Here is a 23,927-nt window from a genome sequence, read left to right as displayed (position 1 = left end):
CTTCATGGGCTGTGAAGTGTTAGAAAAGAGCTGAAAGTAACAGGGAGCCATATGGATATGGAAATGTTCCAAGCAGAGGGAACAGTAAGTGCAAAAGCTTGAGCAAGAAAGCTTGTGCAGAGTAGGGTCAACGTGCAGAGTAAAGTCAACAGGGAGCCAAATAATTGGAAATGACGTCACAGAGGTGGCTGGGAGTAGCCATGAAGGATCTTGCAAGATTTGTATGATTTTTTACTTTTATTCTGAGAAGAATGGGGGCTCATTGGGGAGTTTTAAGCAGAGGAGCGACATGGTCTGACTTACTTTCAAAATGGATATTCTGGCTGCCAAGTAGAGAGTAGATTTTGCGAGTGGGTGAGTGGGTGCAGCAGGAGACCAGTTAAGTGAAATTAGTATAATCCGGGCAAGAGATGGTGGCTTAAATCAGGGTAGGAGCGGGAGACATGGTATGAAGTGGTTGGTCTTTGCATTTGTTTTTGAAGATAGAAATGGCTGGATTTACTGACTTAGTGGATACGGGGGATATTGAAAAAAAAAATTCAAGGATGACACCAAGATATTTTTTACTCTATTATGAAAAATTATCAAACATCAAGGTGCCCATTATAATGTTTTTAGATTTTCTGTATTTCTGTTACCTAGATTCTATAGTTCTTAACATTCTTCCATAGTGACTTCAAACATTTTATTCTGTCAATGTGTTTTAAAGTAAATTATAAACATCATTATATTTTTCCCAGAAATATTTCAATATGCATCTCTAAAAACAGAAATTTTACAAATAACAAAATATCATTATCCTATAAAATGAATGAACAGTAGTTGCTTATTATGATCTAATACCTGGTCCACATTGAAATTTCCCCCGTTTTCCAGAATGTCTTTTATAGCTGATTTGTAACCATCAGTGTCCAGTCAAATGCATTTAAATGACAACACTACAACATGTTCTTCCTCATCTTTTATATCCTCTCGGACACTGATTTATGGAAGAGACTGGATTATTTGTCCTGTAGACATTTTAGTGTTCATAAGAAACATTTAGCCCATTTAAATATAGATTATTGGTCCTTACTCCCAGAAATTTTGATTCAGTGGATCTGGTGTGGGCCTTTCTAATGAGCTGCTGCGTGATACTGGGGTGTCATTGTGGAGACCACAGACTTTGAGCAGTACTGCTATGCTCCTATCTGATTGCTTCCTGGGGGAATCATTTAACTTGTTCTTCTATTCTCTGTATTTACTATAAACTGGATTTTCAATCTAAAGACTTAATTAGATTTATGTTATAAATTTTGGGCAAGGATACTTCATAAGTGGTATGTGGACTCATTTTTTATCATCTCAGGTGGTACATAATGGATGTCTGACTTCCCTACTGTTAATGAGGCCAAGATGACTTCCCCAAGGCTAAGACTGATCCCTGAATCAAGGAGGTGAAAAAGCTTGATCCCTCCATTGTAATGTCTCTATTTGAAACTAGCAGATAATTTGTTGGGTGGTACTCAGGGACCAAGGGAATGTCTAGTCCTCAGTAAACATTTCATATAACGGTTTTAACATGCATTGATTATCCTTGCCTGAACTGATTATTTAACTAGGGGTAGATCATGGAGATTTTCTAATTCAACCATTCTTCCTAAATTAGTGCTATTCTTTTTTTAAAAAATGATGTTGCTTCTGTAACTGGTACTGTTTGGTTAGCTAGGAGTATAGTGCATATTAGAAAGGCAGGATAAATGCTTAAGTAGTTGTTCAAAGTAAAGTGAAATTTCTGACTGGAGTGAGTGGAAGGATGAAGTTGTCGTTTAGTGAGAAGTGGAAGATGGTGAGTAGACAGACCAGGTTTAGTGGGGAAAAGCAGAATTTCAGTTTTGAATATGTTAAATTTGAGATGTCTGTTAAACAGTTGTATTGATCAAAGTTCAATTGATATAAAATACTCTAGCTATTTTAAATAGAAAGCTGTTTTATACAGATAATATTATTAACGGGCTAGAAGAGAAGGTTCTAGGGCATCGAATGTGCTGGTGGCCTACAACTGTTGCTGGTTGCTTTCTTCCCCCTCACCCCACATATATGGCCTCATGAGACATTTTCTCTGACCAGTTGCCTAAGGGAACTAAATGGGGCCTAGTTCAGAGACAGCTCTGTATGGTATAATAGAAGTGAGCTCCTGAAGCATTACAGCTCCACACAAGGTGTTCCTAAAAGATAGTAGGGAAGGGAGATCCTTCTGGTAGTCAGAACGTCAAACAGTTGATACTAGTTGTTAAGGAGTGATGGCCACAGGGATTGATGTATCTCAATGCATAAACAGTGGCAAAGAGCTTGGCCAAATAGTTGGAAGTAAAAATTTGGAGGGTTGGTGGCAAAACTGTATAAAGCAAAAGTATATGGATGACTTTCACAGAATAAGAACAGAATATGAGATTTAAGTTTTATGTAAATGCTCACCAAAGAAAATTTATTCTCTAGAAATAACCAGGTATGTAAGATGCTCCATTCTATAGATGTTTGTCAGCATCTTTTCAGAGCAAACCCAGGGCTTGCACAATGAACATATAAACAAAGTGGCCTTAAAGCAGGAAGGAGAAAAATACAGGGATTTAGCAATAACTTCTGCTCACCAAGGCTGATTTGACTACCACCGTTGCTGAGTACTCTGCCTGCAAGCAGATCAGCCTTGAGCCCTGGATACACCCCATATCCCAGGGCAACCAGTCCACCACTTGGTGGCAGGTTGATACATTGAATCCTCTCCTTTGTGAAAGGTCAGTGGCTTGGCCTCATTGCTATGAATGCCTACTTCTGGTATGGATTTGCATTTCCTGTCCACCATGTTTCTGCCAACACTACCATTGGTGGCCCTACTAAATGCCGTGCTCAGTGAATTTGCATCCTATACAATACTGCTTTTGATCAAGGAACTCATTCACATCAAAACTAGTGAAACAGTTGGCTGACAAGTATGGGATTCACTAGTCTTACCATTTTTCCTATTTTATAATATTGTCTTCCACCTGGGAGACCAAATCTTGTGATATTAAAGTAGTTTTTAGTTCCATAAACAGAATACATGGGTCTATGGACTAATGAATGAGTTAAGATAGAAGTGACATTTCTTATCTCCACCTTTTGTGACCCACTCGTAATATTTTTGCTTCTGGCCTCTACAACTTTGAACTCTGCTGATTTAGAGCTTTTTTTTTTTTTTTTTTTTTTTTTTTTGCGGTACGCGGGCCTCTCACTGTTGTGGCCTCTCCCGTTGCGGAGCACAGGCTCCGGACGCGCAGGCTCAGCGGCCATGGCCCACGGGCCCAGCCACTCCGCGGCATGTGGGATCCTCCCGGACCGGGGCACGAGCCCACGTCCCCTGCATCGGCAGGTGGACCCTCAACCACTGCGCCACCAGGGAAGCCCTGATTTAGAGCTTTTAGTTTAAAAGAATACTTTCATATGGGAACATGACAGTGGTTCAGTTGAATTGGACATTGAAAACTACCTGACCACATTATTGAACCATATCACTGAACCAGCAAGTGAAAAAATAATAATGAAGTTGCTCTGCTGGCAAAGGTGATCAGTCCTGATTATCGGGGGGAAGCAGTGTTGTTACTACTCCTCAGTAGGAGAATGATATTTAGAACCCAGAAGGCAACCTGGGCTGCCTCTTAGGAGCAGGATGAAATAAATGAACACATCGTCTAGGAAAATAAAAATGGCCAAACTGACTCCAGAAGACATAGATAATGTTAAAGACCAGTTATCACCAAAGAAGCAGAAATTTTTTGTTACTCCTAAAAAAAGCACCAACTCTGATATTTTCACAGGGATATGCACCATACCTTTAAGGAACAGGAAAACTTCAATACTATTTAAATTATTCTGGAGCATAGGAAAATATGGAAAACTCCCAGATTTTATTTCTAGAGCTTGCATGAAATGAATACCAACATCTGACAATGAAGTCCGAAGAAGGAAAAGTATAGATTGATTTTACTTATGAGTGTCAAACGACCCTTAATAAAATAAGAATAGATGGCTGTGTTATCAACATGATAAATATATATCTCATTTTAAAGCCAATAATAGGAGAAACACGTGAGGGAGTCCCATTAAATTTTGAAACTGACAACAGTATCCTTCATCGGCACTGTTGGTCACATTCTTCTGGTGAAACCCACCAATGCAAGTAGACTAGAGAAGAACATGAATTTGTGTGACAGTTGGAAAGAGGAAAGTGAAATTACCATTATTTGAAGATGAAATAACTATTAGACAGGAAAATCCAAGAGAATAAGGGAAAATCTATGATGAACAATGAGAAAATTCAGTGCTAGGTGTAGAAATCTAATGGTTTTGATATATGGCGTCAAGAGTCAGTTAGGAGATGGAGTTAGAAACATATTGACAGCAGCGGCAAAAAAAGGTGAAAAACCTAGACTTATTCAGCATTTATCTGAAAAATGTTTACCATGGTACTTAGGGACACAGGAGACTTAAAATGGAAAAGCATACCATGTTTCTGTAAAGAAAGACTGAATCTCATAAAAGTGTTAACAGCCCTTAAGATAATATATATTTAACGTAATCCGAATAAAATACCAGGAGAATTTTTTCACACTAGACAAACTGATTTTAAAGATCATGTGTAAAAATAGACATGGAAATTCTTAAAAGTAGTAAGGAACTCTATCAGCTACTAAGTCATGTTATGAAACTATAATATTTAAGACATTATGATACTGGCATATGAATAAATCAATAGATCTCAGACTAGACACTCAAGAAGAGATTCAAATACATCCAGAAATTTAGTATATCTAAAGGTGGCATTTGAAATCTGTAGGAGAAAGACTGATTATGCCATGAGTTATGTTGGGACATATAGATAGCCACCTGGAAAAAAGTAAAGTCAACTCCCAATTTTGTATCATCTATCAAAATAAATTTCAGATCGTATTAAATAAAATATGAAATTGAGACCATAAAATTATTAGAAAAATATAGGGGATTTTTTTATGTCACAAAGGGAGCTTTTAAATATGATACAAAACCCAGAAACCATAAAAGAGGTGATAAATTCAACTATAGGCACATAAAAATGAAAACGTTTGACATAGAGAAAACAGCATAAATAAAATTAAAAGCACTAAATGACACGCGGGGAAAATTATTTGTAACTCACACAAGTAAAAGGTTGATACTGTATGGAGCACTGCTACAATTAACATGACAAACAGTACAAAGAAAGAATTGGCTAATGATATAAACGGACAGTTCATGGAAAAATATAAGTAGCTCTTAAACATTTGCAAAGTTTCTCAGCCTCTCTCATAATAAGAGAAATGTAAATTGAAATTAGAGTGATATGCGGTTTTTCACCCCTCAGATTGTCAAAGATCAAAATTTTGAAAATTTACAAGGTTTACAAGGGTGTAAGAAAACACCCTTGTAAATTGGTAGTAAAAATAATAGGTAAACTGAGTACTTACTATGTGCCATGCACTTTTCTAAGTACTTTACACGTATTTAATCATCACAGTTTGTGAGAGGCACTCTTATTATCCCCATTTTACAGATAAGGAAACTGAAGAACAGAGAAGTTAAACAATAACCCAAAGTCACACAGTTGGCAAATGGAGGAGCCAAGATTTAAGATCAATTACTTTTACTCTAGCATTTACTTTTTTTTCAGTCACAAGTCTAAATTTCTATGGCAAGTGATTTGGGAATATGCACTCTAAATTGTACATACCCTTTGACCCAGTGTTTCTACTTCTAGAAGTTTGTCCTGCAGTTTTATGTAAATAGACGCTCATTGCAGCTGTATTTGCAGTAACGGAAGATTGGAAACAACCTAAATACCCATCCCCAGGGAACTAGTTAATTAAATTGAGGTTTATCCATACAAAGAAAACTAGGCAGCTTTAAACAAAGTAAGATAGCACTCTATGTAATGATATGGAATTATCTCCAAAATATTGTAAAAGGAAAAACAAGGCACAGAATAGTGGGTTGGGATGCTACCATCTATGTAAAAAGTCACAGAACGTATACCTACATTTTTGTATATGCAGAGAATAGATTCTTGACATGATGCCAGTGGTTGCCCCTCAGGAAGGGAACTAGATACCAGGGAATGAGCTGAATAATAAGATTTTTGAATTCTGTATAACGTGTGTATTTTAATTTGTACAGAAAATAATTGTGTATATGGTTCTCAGATATAGAGACATTTGCATTGTGGTCACTTGGTGAAGAGTGTAACCAAGTGCCATAGGCAGACCTGGGTTCAGACTCCAACACTGGATGGTTACCAGACGGAAAGGGGCTTTGGAACAACTGTAGTTCCGGGCAACTTTGCTTCTTCCCTAACTTGGATATTGACCAGAGGGAAGACGGAATCCATAGAGCTTTTTGTGCTTGAGTGGTAAGACTTTGAGTGGTAAGAGTCCACTCATCACTGCCCCACTCTCCAATCCCAACTGCTGCCCACAATTTTTATCTCTTGACACACACTGTATTGCCGCCTGAGGCCCTTCATCACCTAGACTCTCATCCCTCTAAGGCCCTCTCTGTGTACCGCCTAACCTGACACCATCCCCTACTCTCCTCAACTCCAGACACCATTTTATTTTTGCCCTGTGGAGCGAACGATTCATCATTAGCAAAATCTATATTGTCAACCACTTTTCCAAATATCCCCCTTTTGCTTTAGTAGAGAGACACAGCTCTTCCGGGAGCTTATAGCGTCCCCTGCAGTCCTCTTCTTTCATACAACTGGTGCTGGAGGTGCTGTTGATGTCTTGAAGTCTTCTTGCATCTCACTGATATTTGGGGACCATTTTCTCAGCGTACTCTCTTAAAAATCCTCAGCATTCAAGCTCAGCCCATCAGACACACCTGCTAGCATTACTTGCAGTCCTGTACAGCCTGCTGCATCCTTCTGCCAGTCCTTGAAGACTTTAGCTCCTGCCTCACTGTCACTCCCTCCAATACTACTGCTGTCATAATTTTGTGTTTTTTTTGTACATTTCTCTCAGTTTTTACCTCTTCTCCTTCAGAGATCTTGACAGGTATTTCACTTTCCCCATTTTCTCCCATAATCATATTTCTAGTACAGTAGTTCTCAACGTGTGGCCCCCTGGACCAACATCATCAGCGTCACCTGGGAATTAGTTATAAATATAAATTCTCAGACCCCACCGCAGACTACAGAGTCCAGAACTCTGGGGCTGGGACCCAGAAATCTCTGTTTTAAGAAGCTCCTTTTTGTGATTCTGATGAATGTGGAAGTTCATCAGATCTTGTTATTGTCACTAGCAATAACACTCTGTCTCAATTTTAATCATCCTACCCCCCATGTGGCTACTGCCTTCTGTCTTCCTAGCTCACCAGATCAACTCTCCCAACCCCTGTAATCCTTCAGCCCCACTGAGACCACAATTTACTGTTCTTGCCGCTTTTCACTAGTCCTTAGCCCTCTTATGTCCTTACTTTCCCCTTTTTCAGCCACACATGTGACTACTCTTTGTTCTCTTTCATATACCATATCAAAATAGGAAACAAATCTTATCCATTCTCCCTTCAAAATATATCTAAGTATACTCAAAATACATTCGAAAGTTGCTAAGAAAGTAAATCTTAGAAGTTCTCATCACAAGAAAAAAATTTTTTTGTAACGCTGTGGTGACAGATGGTAACTAGAATTATTGTGGTGATTATTTCCCAATGGATACAAACGTTGAATCATTATATTGTACACCCAAAACTAGTATAATGTGTATGTCAGTTATACTTCAATGAGGAGATATATCTAGAATCTAACTTTTCTTATAATGTCCACTTCAACCACTGTGTCTAAACACACAGTGTTAGAATATTGCCAGTGTTCTTTACTCTGTTAGTCCTTATAACTGTGTCTACTTTCCATATGGCAGCTGAAGTGATCCTTTTAACACCTAAGGCTATGTTGCTGTAAACACTGCTCAAAATTCTCCATGCTTCTTCTCTTACTCAGAACCAAAGCTAAAATCTTTGTAAATGCCTACAAAGCTCTGGGTGATCTTACCTTCCCTGGCCAGCAAGTCATTTCTTCTACCTTTGCCCTCCTTCTCTCCCACAACTGAGCTTCACTTTTTTTTTAAACATCTTTATTGGAGTATAATCGCTTTGTATACACCATAAACTGTATGGTGTGTTAGTTTCTGCTTTATAACAAAGTGAATCAGCTATACATATATCCCCATATCTCTTGCATCTCCCTCTCTCCCACCCTCCCTATCCCACCCCTCTAGGTGGTCACAAAGCACCGAGCTGATCTCCCTGTGCTATGCAGAAGCTTCCCACTAGCTATCTGTTTTACATTTGGTAGTGTATATATGTCCATGCCACTCTTTCACTTTGTCCCAGCTTACCCTTCACCCTCGCCGTGTCCTCAAGTCCATTCTCTGGTAGGTCTGCGTCTTTATTCCTGTCCTGCCCCTAGGTTCTTCATGACTTTTTTTTTTTTAGATTCCATATATATGTATTAGCATACGGTATTTGTTTTTCTCTTTCTGACTCACTTCACTCTGTATGACAGACTCTAGGTCAATCCACCTTACTACAAAATAGTTCACTTTCACTTCTTTTAATGGCTAATATTCCAATGTATATATGTACCACATCTTCTTTATCCATTCGTCTGTCGATGGACACTTAGGTTGTTTCCAAGTCCTGGCTAGTGTACATAGTGCTGCAATTAACACTGTGGTACATGACTCCTTTTGAATTATGGTTTTCTCAGGGTATATACCCAGTAGTGGGATTGCTGGGTCATATGGTAGTTCTATTTTTAGTTTTTTAAGGAATCTCCATACTGTTCTCCACAGTGGCTGTATCAATTTACATTCCCACCAACAGTGCAAGAGGGTTCCCTTTTCTCCACACCCTCTCCAGCATTTATTGTTTCTAGATTTTTTGATGATGGCTATCCTGACTGGTGTGAGATGATATCTCATTGTAGTTTTGATTTGCATTTCTCTAATGATTAATGATGTTAAGCATTCTTTCATGTGTTTGTTGGCAATCTGTATAACTTCTTTGGAGAAATGTCTATTTAGGTCTTCTGCCCATTTTTGGATTGGGTTGTTTGTTTTTTTTTGATATTGAGCTGCATGAGCTGCTTGTAAATTTTGGAGATTAATCCTTTGTCAGTTGCTTCATTTGCAAATATTTTCTCCCATTCTGAGGGTTGTCTTTTCGTCTTGTTTATGGTTTCCTTTGCTGTGCAAAAACTTTTAAGTTTCATTAGGTCCTGAGCTTCACTTTTATCCTTAGAACTTTTTACCACTTAGCATGCTCTGAATTCTCTTGATTTTTCTGTCTCCTGCCATTGGAATGGAAGCTTCATGAGGACAGAGGCTTTTCTTGTTCACTGATAGAACCTCAGCTTCTAGAGCCCTGCCTGGCAAATAACAGGCATGTAGTTATTTGTGAATAAATGAATGGCTGTTATTGTTATCTAGATGACCTAAAGCTAACACTGCCCTTTTATTCACTCATCAAATATTTGATCATCTATTATGTGCCCTGCACTAAGGAAATAGAATGTGGAGAAAAACCCAGAGAGTTTCCAGTCTAATATGGAAGAATAATTAATAAATAGATATAAAATAACAGCAGTGTAAGAATCAAGATTGGGAAGTATATGGACTTGTCAGAACAAATGATAAGGGGGAAATGACCTAGCTGAAGTCACAAAGCCAAGGAAGTCATGGTAGGCTTTCCCTAGAAACAATGACTGATGTGAGATCAAGACAAAGAGAAGAGGAGGTTAATTGGGCAAAGTGGCTATGGTGGCAGCTGGTGTAGGTGGGCAGCTAGTGGGGAGAGCAGGTGCAAGGACCCTGTGGTAGAGGGAACAAAGGAGTTCAAGAAACTGAATGGAATAGGAGGAGGCTTGAGGAGGGAGCGTGGAAGGAGAGAAGGATGGAGATTTGTTAATTATGTCTCTTTATTCCACTTAATTAAGAACATTTAAAAAATCCGACTTTATTCGGTAGAGATCTCCATCCTGATCTCTAAATTGATTTCAAATTGCTACCTAATTCATATATACTTAGACTCTATCTTCATAGTCATCATATTAGATGCATCTAAAAGAAAAAGAGAAATGAGGAAATGAATACGTGCTCTGGTAAAGAAAAAAATATTGGCTTTGTTGACTTGTATTTAAAAACCCCTTGATTGACCAGAATGTCTAAGGAATAGGACTTTCTGATTAATTTAGTTTTCATTGCTGTTGTTGTTAACTGAGGCTTAAAAATAAAATTATTTTGCTTAAATCCTTTTAGAAAGTCTTTAAAAATAATTTTAGCCCCTTTCCTGCCATTTTAAGAAGATTGTGTCACAAAGATTGGGTGGGACGTATAGCGTGCACTTTTATACATATGTTTAAGGTCTACAAGCCTTTGACTGCAATTTGCTTATCCTCACTAACCCCAAATGACTGTTTCTCATCTCCACAAACATCTGTTCCTCCACAGTCATGATATAAGAAAAGGGGAAAATAAAAGTTGGTTTGTATGACAGCATTTGGGGACTGCAATTTGGTGGCTAGACACCTTCCTTACTGGGTCTGTCCCTGCTGGAGAAATGAGGGTATTCCAACAAATTTACCAGCTAAGGGAAACCTAAACAGATCTTTTGTCTGGACTCTGGGGTTTAGAACAAATTTCTGGTCCTTTTCGTGTTTTAATAAAAGTGAGCCCTAAATTAATCTGCTTCGTCCTTTCTGGTTAAAGGACACAAATACTGTCCATCGTGGCAGTTTTTTTTTTTTTTTTTTTGCGGTACGCGGGCCTCTCACTGCTGTGGCCTCTCCCGTTGAGGAGCACAGTCTCCGGACGCGCAGGCTCAGCGGCCATGGCTCCCGGGCCCAGCCGCTCCGCGGCACGTGGGATCTTCGCGGACCTTCGCGGACCGGGGCACGAACCCGTTTCCCCTGCATCGGCAGGCGGACTCTCAACCACTGCGCCACCAGGGAAGCCCCCTTCATGGCAGTTTTGTTTTGACCTGATCCAGAGTCACATACTGCATTTAGTTGTCACTCTTTAGTCTCCTTTCATCTGGAGCACTTCCTCAATTTTTGTCTTTCATGGCCTTGACATTTTTGAAAAGTTTAAGGCAGGTAATTTGAGAATGCCCCTCAACTTGGGTTTGTCTGAGTGTTTCATCTTGTTAGGTCCACATTATGTATGCACTTGAGGCAGGACTCCCACAGAAGTTGTGTGTCCTTAGTGCTGTGTATCTTGTACATGAGGCACGTGTGTCGGTTGGTATCACTCAGTTTGTGTCAGTTTGAGTTAACAACACTCAGAGTGTTGTTAACTTTGATCACTTGACTGAGGGTGTGTCTGCCCTACTTCCCTACTGTAAATATTCCTTTTTACTTTCTGTAAATAAAGTAATAGGGAAGGACAGAGTTTAAGAATAAGTAAGTATTTTGTTCCCAACTGACTGTCACCGATGGTTTTAGCATCCATTGCTGATTCTCGCCTAAATCCATCATTATTAGGATGGTTGAAAATAGTGATTTTCTAACTCTGTAATTTTCCCGTATTTATTAATTGTTACTCTAAGATGAAGTTTTTCCTTTTCCTCCTTTATTTATATGTGTATTTAGTGTCGGTTTGACTCCCGGAATTGGGTTTTTTAAAAAGTCACTGTAGTATGTATGATATGTTACTGTCTTTATTCCATTTTGTGTTGTCCCAGGTTTGGCCAGTGGGAGTCCTGAGACATTGAGTCCTTTATCAGAGTTTTCTGTATACATGATAGAAAAAATCGATAATAGAGGTACAGAGTAACACGGGAGCAAGAAGCCAGAGAGGTGAATTCTGCTGGTCAGGAAGGGCTTCAGTGAGGAAGTGGTATTTGAGGTGAGCTTTGAAAAAGTGGTCAGATTTTTACAGGATTGGAGATGAGGCAGAGAAACGGTGAACTGTCTGAACAGAGGAAGGCCTAACAGCTGGTATTCAGCAAGTAATACGGTGGGTCTGGATCGCGAAGGGGAAGTGGAAATGGAACAGAAAACCCTCTGCACTTAGTTTGCTTCGAGCACCTTCTGTGCTGGTCTCACTGCTTGGTATTTCCTCCCTGACTCTACCCCTGCTGTTTCGTTAAGGGGAGGATGAAGTGTGAGGCAGGAGGGAATTACAAGTAGTGAAAACAGCATGGGCCCAAAGCCCCGCTCAAATGCTCCCTTCTCTGGGAAGCCTTTTCCGGATCCCTAATAAGAATTAACCACCCTCCTCTCATCCACTCCCAGGGCACTTTGTGCCTTCGTGTTAACAAATCTGTTCTGTCTTGTACTGGTTCTATTTGTGGATACGTCTTCCCCCTGTAAAGCATGAACACATGTTAATCACTTTCCACCTCTTCCCAGTACTCAGTGCAAATGCTCGACAAGTATTTCTTGAATATGTGTGAGAGAGAGGAGAGAGGATAGGTTGGAGTTGGTTGGGGGAGGCTCTGGATGTCATTTTCAGGGGTCGGGCTTGCCCCACAGGCAGTGATGAGCCTTGGTGCTTTGGACCAGTGCAGGGCTGCTGGGAGCTGTGATGTCTGAGGATATGGTGGAAGGGGGGGCTGCAAGGTACCCATGAGTGGTCCTGGAGAATGCCGAGCCAGAGTGAGACAGCCAGGAAGGGCAGAGGCATGGAAGCAAATAGTTATCACCTCACGAACCTGGGCACTCATCTGAATGTAGGAATTGAAAGAAAAACAAGGAATTGAGGTTGCAAGACTGGGTGATAAGGAGACTGGCAGAAGTCTCTCACCAAAATGGGATCCCAGGGCCAAGTACAGAAGAGGTAAGGAGTTCAGCATCGTCCCGTCTGGTCCTCAGCCAAGACACTCCCTGAATTCAAACAATATGTGTTGTTGAAAAATGTTTATTCTTTCAAATATGGTAAGAAATAAAATATTGTCTCTACTTGAGGCACAAAAACTGACGTGGGTGTAATGGACATTTTTCTTTTGGCTTTAGTAACGGTTTCATTAAAAATGGATGCTAGTAACTGCTTTTCTAACTTTGAAGCATGGCCCTGTGAGAAGAGCTTACCGTGAAAGGAATAGTCGTCAGCTTTCTTCTGGCTCCTCTGTCCTCTCCTGCCCCTTCCTAACAACGGAAAATTTGCTTTGCACCTGCTCCAGCTGGGCTCTAAGTGCTAGGCATCTTGCAAGCCCAGAAAATTGTAGTATCAAATCTCAGCCCCGAACCCCCGCTGAGAGGCGTTGCTTTCCCAATTCCCCAGGGAAGAGTTCTTTCTCCCTTGGCCCCTTTTCAGGCTTGAACTCCGACCTAAACCCTCTTTTTAGCTTCCAGCGTGCATTGCTCTGGGTGCTGGCCCTGACCTGGCCTTGCATCCTCCACTCCACTCTGGGCTCATCAGCAGGTCAGCCCTGGGTAGCCCTGGGGTTACCGGAATGCCCAGTTCCAATAATGGGCATATTTATCCAAGGAGAGGAAATGGACTTTCTAATCTGTTATAGTCCATTGCTTTTTTCCCCAGAAACAAATGCTAAAGGAACATCGGATATATTATCGGTGATTTGGTAAATATACTTAATCATTGCCTAATATTCATGAAGTCGCTTTATTCACACCTTCGTTCATAAATTAAATGCTTTGTTATAACTCATGACTTACTTTAAGAGGGATATGCTTATTTCACTGCTAGGAACTGTGAAATGTTTTAAAATAATGCCATATTCAGGAAAACTCTTGGAAGAATTTCAAATAAAAATAGCAAACAGTAATTAAATAGGTGTATAGCATTCTCACTGGCCTTAGTGTATGGTTTTAAAGGGAAAGAAAAAACAAAGCCGACTGAGACTATAATTTTTGTCTTTATATTTTCCTCTTAGGTTTTTCAGACAGACCGAAGTCATTAAAAATAGTCCTTAACCCTCAAAGCCACAAAAAAGAAGCTACTCAGATCTATTATGAGAAGGTTGAACCACTGTTGAAGATTGCGGGAATAAAGACGGATGTAACAGGTAAGTATTTTCAAAATATAATTTCACCTCTAAAAAAAATCATACTTGAGGAAGCAAAATAACCTTGAGTTTGCTCTTGAGTCCAATTTAGGAAGCTACTTGTAATATCTAAAGCTTGTTTTTGTGCTTCGATAACTTACTGCAGCCAGCTCCAGGATTATAATTCAATTATTTTGTTTTCTTTTAATTGTGTTATTTTTATTAGAATATCAGTATTTTCTCTTTAAACCTTTTTTCAGACTTTAAAAATTATTAGGTGTCATTTTTAAGGGGGCTGCACACGTTTTGATACCTTCATTGAGATGTTGGCTATTTAAACATTATCTCTGTAGTTCAGCAGCGATTGATTTTTGTTCACTTAAATGTTTGATGTCTTTCCATGGAATCCTTCATTAGGTGGTTTTTGTTCTGACTCTGACCCCTGCTGGTTAGGTCAAAACTAAGCACTTAACTGCTGATTTTAGATGAATTTAGAGAAGCCAGAAGCTTAAATTCATTGTCTAAAATAAGAAGGGTGCTTAGGTTTGTGCCCAGGAAGACAGAAATTTGCTAATGCTAAAGTTCATATAAAGAAGATTAGTAAAATTCTTTTCAGCTTTTAAAATTTGGTGACCAGATTCCTTTGTTTCCTTGAGACTCTTATGTTTCCCACGGGGGTGGGGTGAGGAGGGTTGACGTTATCGTGAATCACACCCTCAGTTCTTCTGGTTTTATTTCTGTGTAGCTTCACTAACACACAGTGTAAATTTGTAGTAAATTTTAATTGATGAAGAATATTGCATAATAAGCCTACTCAGGATACAAGGCCAGAATGTACTTGGAATCTCCCAATCCCAGTCATAAGTTCCTAGGGAAGGGATTCAGAGTGACCTGGCTTTGCTCTGCTGTCACCAGGGGAGATGGGTCTCACAACGTAAATAAGGTTTATAAATCTACATCTCATGACTTGATGGATGGGGTGGAAGGAAATTCCTTTAAACAAAAAACGCAGCAACAATAATCTTTTGGAGAAGGTCATCCACCCCAAAAGGCATCTACTACAATGAAGGTTGGAGAGAAACTACCATGAAAAACTCAAGAGGAGTTTCTGAATTAAAATAAAATTGTAGTGAAGGAGTTAATCTTTCATCTTTGTGCCTTTTGTCTTACTTGGAGGTGATTTATAAGAAAAAGAAACGATTCAGATCTGTTGTTGCTTTCCCTGAAGATTTTCAAGGATTGGAAGAAGGAAAAGTTTGAAGTTCATATTAGGATGAGCCAATTAAAAGTTGAATAAACTTATTGGTGAACGCAATAATATTTAATTGTTTTTTCATTGATTTAGTATCCAAAACAGTTTTACATGGATATTACTACATATCATTCAGTTCAAGAAACTCTTGTTGAATGCTTTGTGTTAAACGCTATGCACCATGCAAGATGGATAAGTTCTACTACCTGCTCTTGAGTGACCGTTAATTTATTAGGAATTAAAATAGATATTTAAAGTAGATATAATTGGGATATACATAAAGGAATTATGGTGTCTCAGGGGTCTTATTTATTTTGATCAGAAGACCCAAGAAAAGAATTTGAAATGGACAGTTTTAGAAAGTCAGAGAAGGCAAATAATGGTTTACTGTTATAGTAAATATACATATTTACTATATATATATATATATATATATAGCAGAAAAGAAAAGTGAGAGAAGGCAGGCATGCTAGCAGCACGTACAAGTGGGTGTGGCTGTGTGTGCTGTACCCATAGTGTTTTGGTAGTTCTTTCATAACGTTGGCTTTATCTTAAATATGGTCCTTTCTAGCATCGTAAAATGGTGCCAATGAGTTCAGTTCTTCTTTATTCAAATCTAGTGAGATGGGGAGAGGTCTGTATATGCAAGAGATTCAACATGTTTTAATCCTGAACAAGGATTAAAAATTTTTTCCTATCAGTTTGACTGTCCTAATGTAGTACATACACCCCACCTGGAGCACTTACTGTCTTAAGCATCAAGACCCTTCCCATGGGATGAGGGTGGGACCCCCTTCTCCTAAAGGCTGAGGCCACCTGAACTGAAGTTGGGAAGGCTCCCAACAAAGTGCACAGGAGGAAGTCTGAGTCCAGATTAAGGATGAATCTTTATGCTACACTCAGGAGTTTTTTCATCACGCACCGATTCGGAGGTGGTGTACATTTTTTATCATAGCGTTGTCATCTAGTTTGGCAAAGATGATTATGTCATCAGAATAAATATTGGAAGAGAAGAGGGGGAGATTGGAGGAAGGGAAACCAGCCTATGAGGCCTGAACTAAGGTAGAGGAGATGATAGGAATGTGCTTTCCTTCTTAAAACAAGTGTATTGGAGAGAAAAATGTTATGTTCTAGGACTTCTCCCCCCTGAATTTTAGATGTTTTTGCTTATTATGTTTAAGATAAAATTAGAATATTACATAAATGTAAATATAGAATTTATTTACATATTTGGGCAGCATGGCTAATTATTAGCCGCCTAACACTCCTCCTACAGGCAGAATTATAAAATTGCACCTTTTGCTTATAAAACCATTTTGATACGTATATTGGCTAAATATTTATATTAAAAATGTCTCCCATGTCATGTGAGGGACTGAATAAACATTTGGGTATCTGAAAAGTTTTAGAATCTTCCTGCTTATCTCACAGTATAGTTTTATAGTTTGAATAAGGTAGTATATTTAAAACTACCTTGTGTGCTATAAAGTACTATAAAAACATGGTCATAATGCAGTTGATTTCAGTTTCATAAATTATGTAACAGTAAGATTCAACTCAAACTTTGAAAAAGTATTTTCTATGAAAGAGTAAAGCAGAAAGAGTACATATTTTCTGCATGTCCAGTGTGACCATTGTTTTAACATATCTTCTGTGCACTGCCAAGTCCAAATGGAATATGAATTATGTAACAAATTCTGTATGATGATGAATTCATTAAGAGATAGTGCTGTATAAATGAGATATGATGTAAAAATTATAGCTAGATGAATACATTATCATTTTTCTATACATTAAAAAAAAATGAATAGCAAAACCCCCCACCAAAGAATCTGGTTAAAAAGTGCACAGATAACCTGAGTAGACATTTTTCCAAATAAGATATGCCTATAGCCAACTGGTACATAAAAAGGCACTCAGCATCACTAATCATCAGGGAAATGCAAATCAAATCACAATGAGGTATCACCTCACACCTGTCAGAATGGGTATTTTAAGGGCTTCCCTGGTGGCACGGTGGTTGAGAGTCCGCCTGCCAATGCAGGGGACATGGGTTCGTGCCCCGGTCCGGGAAGATCCCACATGCTGCGGAGCGGCTGGGCCCATGAGTCATGGCTGCTGAGCCTGTGCGTCCGGAGCCTGTGCTCCGCAATGGGAGAGGCCACAACAGTGATAGGCCCGCGTACAGCCAAAAAAAAAAAAAACGAATGGGTATTTTCAAAAAGGCCAGAAATAACAAGTGTCGGTGAGGATGTGGAGAAAAGGGAACCCTCATGCATTGTTGGTGGGAATATAAATTGGTGCAGCCACTATGGAGGCCCCTCAAAAAATTAAAAATAGAACTACCATATGATCCAGCAATTCCACACTTCTGGGTATTTATCCAAAGGAAACAAAAACACTAACTCAAAACAGATATCTGTGCCCCATATTGATTGCAGCATTATTTACAACAGCCAAGACATGGAATCAACCTAAGTGTCCGTCAGTTGATGAAGGGATACAGAAGATGTGGTGTGTGTGTGTGTGTGTGTGTGTGCGCGTGTGTGTGTGTGTATACATATATATATATATATTTGCATGCCATACCACAGAATACTCTTCAGCTATGAAAAGGAAGGAAATCCTGCCATTTGGGACAGCATAAATGGACCCTGAGGACATTATGCTATGTGAAATGAGTCAGAGAAAGACAAATGTCATATGATCTCACTTATATGTGGAATATTTTTTTAAAATTCCCCAAAGAAACCAGAACATGTAGATAAAGAGAACAGATTTCCAGAGGTTGGGGGACAGGGTTTCAGAAGAACTGGAAGAACCTAAAAAAAAGAGTTATTTATTCCTAGTAACTTGATATGTGAATCAAATGGCATATGATACCATTTCTTTCTCTTCCTCTCAGAGCAGACTTTCGGAATTACACTATTAAAGGTGTGAGAGGAATTTTGGACATCATAGATTCATACGATAATTCATAGAACGATAAAGTGAAAGAGTCAAGGCAGCAGAGAAATTAAACTGGAAAGAACTTTGGAGGACATCTAGTTCATTTTCCCTCATGTGGTGGAGTGCAGTCACGTGACACTCTCGGTGGAAGAACACCCAGCCTCGGCCTGGGCACCCTGTGTTGGAGTCAGTGTGTGCCGTTACTGGACAATACTGATGGATATTCTCAACTGGAGTTCAGGGTCATATTAGAAAAGAGCACCTCCTTTGTGCTAACTTACAAAAAGGTGCTCTTTCTTCTGGGCTGATGTAGCCCAAGGTCACCTCGCATGCTGAATAGGAGTACTGGCTGGATTGCAAACCTACCTGACCCTTTGCCAAATGCCTTTGTGCAAGATATAAACTGCAAGAACTTGTGAGCTGACGTTTGTCACCTTGTGACTTTCAGTGTTGACGTTATCTTTAGTAGTGATACAAAATAAATGAAATACGTGTTTTCCACGAGCCTTGAGGTATTTGAAAACAGATTTCATGTCTGCCCGTGATCTCTCTTGTTCAAGACAGGCAATTCCACCTCCTTCAGTCAATCTTGGTAGTAACAAAGTTGCTAGACCTTATCATGCTGATTATCATTATCGTGGTCAAAGACACTTCTCTGAATGTAGCCTTGATCTCTGCCAGCTCAGGGCCCATGGGAGCGCCTAGTCACCAGATAATTTTACCTCCTTTCTGACCCTGGGCAGAGTTGTCAAAAGAGTGGGGTTTATTTTCACTTTTTTTTCCTCCTTCTAGAACCATGTGTTTAACTTTTGACACTTTTACCAAATCTTCTCTTTGAATTCTTTCTCTTTGGCTCTTTATGTCTCTACTTGAAGCCCTCCATTCCCTGGCGATGCCTCTAATTGTTCCTGCTCTCACGGAGCAGAAGGCTAGGTAATCTGATAAAACTTACAAAAGATGCTAGTACGCTGAGGCATTACTCACTTCCAGTTTTACCTACATTTTAATAAAAATCTGGATCGTAAATGTTCCATGAATCAGATCCAGCTAGAGAGGGAGAGAATTATGGGTGAAAAGTTCTTTTTATTATCCCTAGGATAATTATGTATATATATGACCAATCCCATTTCTAATAATAGGATCTCAGTTAGGGAGTTGGAACTTTATCCCTGGGGACAATGAATAGTCATCAGTGGTGTTTATGTAGGGAAGAGATGTGGTTAAACATGTGCTTGAGAAAGGTCATTCTGGCTAGAGGGGGATAAATGTTAGAGAGGAGGAGAGGCTGATGTAGTTTGCATATTAAAGATGGTGGTGACTAGGTTTAGGGCATTGGCCTGAGGAATGTTGGATGCAGCCGCATAAACTAAAAGACAGAAACCACTGGCTTTGGGCATGGAGGGGTTTTGGAGAGTAAAAGAAAGGGATACTCTAGAAAGAAGACATTTATTTATCTCGGGTAGTGGGGAGTGGATGATGGAACACACAAAAGAATAGTGTAACTGAAAGGCGGTATATTTGAAGGTGGAAATGATGGATTCTATTTTGAACTTACGAAGTTTGAAGTACCTAAGGGACAGGAAAGAAAATGACATCTCAGTACCTTATCCCATCATAGAATTTTATCACCAGACCAAGAAATGTTTCCTTACGTTCAAATCAGAACTCATCTGATTTGACTTCAGCCTGTTTCCTCAACATTCAGTATCAACCTCAAGACATTTCCTCAGAAAGACAATATTGGAGGAAGGTAGTAATATTTAAACTGAAGGTTGGGGTGCATGGGGGATCCCAGCAGTGAGAACTGTGTGTTCAAAGAGTTGTAGACGATGAAAACTCCAAATTTCCTATGTAAGAGGCGTGTCAGTCTCATTGGCAAAGGAAAGTAGTTGAAAGAAGAGGCCAGTAACTTTCTTCTGAAAGTGCAGCTGCCCAGCAGCCCACTGTTGATGTCTTTGTGGAGTGATCTGAATCTGGTTCTTTCTGCTTCCAGAGCCCATAATACACTGTCTAAACACATGTTTTGATTTCTTCTACTCCTTCCAAATAGTAGTTCAGATTACTCTCTATCCTTTGCCCCTATATTATTTTTCTTCATAATCACTTAATACTACTTTATATTGTACATTCATTGAAACAAAGTAGTGCGTATCCTCTGTCTCCAGACTGTAACCTCCCTGAGGCCAAGGACGTGATAAACTTTGTTCATTGTCCTAGTATATTGTGGTCAGGTTTCAGTCATCTTGTCCGTCTGTTGTTCCGGATCAGTCATCTTATTTAACTTTTACAATATCACTTTAAAAATTACTGTTCTTGGATAATTTGCATCAGTGTATAGTCACATTTCACCTGCAAGATGAAAGGAAGAAATAGACTATTATTTCAAAATTCCTCCTAAGTAAAAATGGCATTCAGCTACAAGATAATTTTAAGGCTAATTTTGTTTTGGATTCGAAAAGCTTTACCAAAGTAAGCTTTGGAATAAAAGCGAGACTTGATAAACTGATTCTCAGCATAAATATTTCTTCCTAATATCCTTAATTATTTTTAATGCGTGTTTGTAAGACATTTTATTATTTTGCTTTTTAAGGTTGCGACTACTTGCTGAAGTTATAGATGAATGATCACACAATCATTTACGATAACCTAAATTTATTAATATTAAAGATTTCATTTTCTTGTAGCTTTCTTCTGAATAGAATTTAATAGAGAGAGGTTTTATTCATGTGAATGTTAACGGCATTTGAATAAGCTGTGGGAGAATTACAATGTAATGCTGCTGGATACAGAATGATTCTTTTAGACACCAAGACTGATAATTTTTAACAGTATCTAAAAGCATCGTAGGAAAAGCTTGAACCATGCTGGCACCAGGGACAGACAGGCATGAAAGATTAATGTAATCTTGCATATAATGATGTACATTCTTACACAAAAACATCCATCTGCAGTGTCATGTCAGTCAGCAGAAACCTTTGATGGGTGGGTACAGCTGGGCTGTCTCTTCTGGCAAAGCTGCCCTAGAAAATGCTAAATGTGGTTGGGATGCTTGGTGCCATCTGCAGTGTGCCAGTTTATCCTGTCTTCTCTGGCATTTGCAACACTGCATAGGGCATCATGACTGTAGAGGCAGCAATAGGGAGTGACAGATTCATTTCCTCAGAGAATCTGGGCTCTGGTGGGCCTGTGTGCCACCCTTCTTGGCGTTGGGTCTGTTATCCTTGGTGTTGGCTTTGCTTCACATTTTCACATCCAACTCCTCCTCTTTTTAGTCTAGCAGTTCCAGACACACATTCTTCTAGTATGTAAATCTTACACTAACCTTTCAACTAATTTATTCATGTAAGGTTGCCAAAGTGATTTAACATTGACTATTTGGTGCCAGCTAATATGCCTTATTTTCAAAATACTGCTGCTCCTAGGCTTCTGATTTAAAGGAAATGTGTCTTATTTAGGGAACACTAAACAGACAGGCACCAAGATAAATTATCTAATGGGATATCCCCAAATGACTTATGTAGTTGGAACAAATATATGACCCTCTTTTACATAAAGCTGTAAAACATAACAGGCAAGTAACCCTTAATCCTCTTTCCCATGATTAAAATATAAATATTCAAGAATAAATGTTGTTTTACGACCTGACCATATGTTTAGCATATTATTTTGCCAAACCAAGTTTAAAAGTGTAGATCATTTGTTTAAAACTTTCATCTTTTTCTGTGGTTTTTTTTTTTTCATATAGTAACAGAATATGAAGGGCATGCCGTGTCACTGCTAAAAGAATGTGAACTACAGGGATTTGATGGGTAGGTTGTATTATTAATGTCATATGGCTCATGTTATTAAATGTTTTCATTAGTTTTTAGCCACATATTTGAGACTTACAATTTTTAAATGTTTGCGATGTATGTAATTAGGCTGTAGTTCATTTGTATCTGTGTAATAACAGTGCTGATAATGTACTATGGCATAGTCATCCACCTTGCAGGATCGGACATAGGAAAGCAAAAGGAGGGTTATAAATATAAGTACTGAGAAATCACAGCGTATCACCTTATTCTTACCTAATGTGTATACATTTGCCTCTGTAGTCCTTAATTCTTGGCTTTAACCCTGTTGCATTGATGGAACATATTATATTTATTGTGTGATATAACTATACTATGATCCTTTTTTGCAAATTTATTGATAGTATTAATAGCTACCCACTGGTTAATTTGGATATGATTGACTGAGTGTAAATATTCTGTAAAAACAAATATATATTTTTCAGGATGAAAAAATATGCTAATTTTACTTATCTTCTATAATTTAGTAGCTACCAAATAAGTATGTTATTCACAGTAGGCATTAGGAACTGTTGTTTGCAATACATTGCTGGTGTGTGTAGAAATTGTTCACTGGCATGCGAACATTAGAAACAAAGCAAGTGACATATACTTTAATTGACATTTTTAAAATTTAGGTGAATCAATTTGCTAAAGTGCTGGATTGATGTACAAGACTAAAAGCATATTATTTTAGGGAAGATTTTTTTTTGCAAGGATGGATATTTCAGAGTTTTAAAAGGTGGCAGGTGTGTGAATTATTTGTGTAACATGGTAGTGGGCAGGGGGGCAACAATACCCTCACAATATCAGGAAGGGCATTTGGGTTTTTCAACTGAAATGAAAGGTTTTGCTCTTCCCGAAGAATTATTAGAATGTGTTAGAGAGGAAAGTGCTGCAATCAGAATTAGTAGGGTTGTTTTTCAGAAATGCTTAATATTTGTTAGTGAGAAAAGTATTATTGGATGAAGAAGAAAGTTTGGTAAGTAAAACATAATTTTTCAAAAAGGAATTTATTTTTTTGGAATTTTTGAATTTTATTTTATTTTTTTACACAGCAGGTTCTTATTAGTCATCCATTTTATACACATCAGTGTATACATGTCAATCCCAATTGCCCAATTCATCACACCACCACCACCACGCCCCGCCACTTTCCCCCCTTGGTGTCCATACGTTTGTTTGCAAACCAGTTCATCTGTACCATTTTTCTAGGTTCCACATATATGCTTTAATATACGATATTTGTTTTTCTCTTTCTGGCTTACTTCACTCTGTATGACAGTCTTTAGATCCATCCATGTATCTACAAATGACCCAATTTTGTTCCTTTTTATGGCTGAGTAATATTCCATTGTGTGTACATACCACATCTTCCTTATCCATTCGTCTGTCCATGGGCATTTAGGTTGCTGCCATGACCTGGCTATTGTAAATAGTGCTGCAGTGAACATTGGGATGCATGTGTCTTCTTGAATTATGGTTTTCTCTGGGTATATGCCCAGTAGTGGGATTGCTGGGTCATATGGTAATTCTATTTTTAATTTTTTAAGGAACCTCCGTACTGTTCTCCGTAGTGGCTGTATCAATTTATATTCCCACCAACAGTGCAAGAGGGTTCCCTTTTCTCCACACCCTCTCGAGCATTTGAATTTAATTGAGGGGAGCAAATCTAGATGGCAATGTTGTATAAATACTGAGCATGAAGAATATGAGGTAGGAGATTACTTCAGAGCTTTATACTTAGAGCTAGACAGATTGATTAACAGGCTACATTTAGGAAATTATCTTGCAAGTAGACAATTTAGGAAAAGTAACTGGGGGAATCATGCCTACCAGCTACCTACCTTAATATGCTGCATAGT

General features: G+C 38.8%; 1 protein-coding gene across 1 annotated transcript in view; it reads left to right on the top strand.

Annotated features, from left to right (window-relative positions):
- Positions 1-23,927, top strand: part of CERKL (ceramide kinase like) — a 144,509-nt gene that overhangs the window by 95,776 nt on the left and 24,806 nt on the right. Inside the window, exons 3-4 of the mRNA XM_065880155.1 lie at positions 13,921-14,052; positions 21,978-22,041. Of these exons, the coding sequence (XP_065736227.1) occupies positions 13,921-14,052; positions 21,978-22,041 (196 nt within the window). The remainder of the gene's footprint in view (positions 1-13,920; positions 14,053-21,977; positions 22,042-23,927) is intronic.

This window comes from Phocoena phocoena, chromosome 7, assembly GCF_963924675.1.
Source record: "Phocoena phocoena chromosome 7, mPhoPho1.1, whole genome shotgun sequence".
Taxonomy (NCBI): domain Eukaryota; kingdom Metazoa; phylum Chordata; class Mammalia; order Artiodactyla; family Phocoenidae; genus Phocoena; species Phocoena phocoena.
Note: the sequence above shows the minus strand (reverse complement) of the source record. Positions and strands in the feature narration are given on the sequence as shown.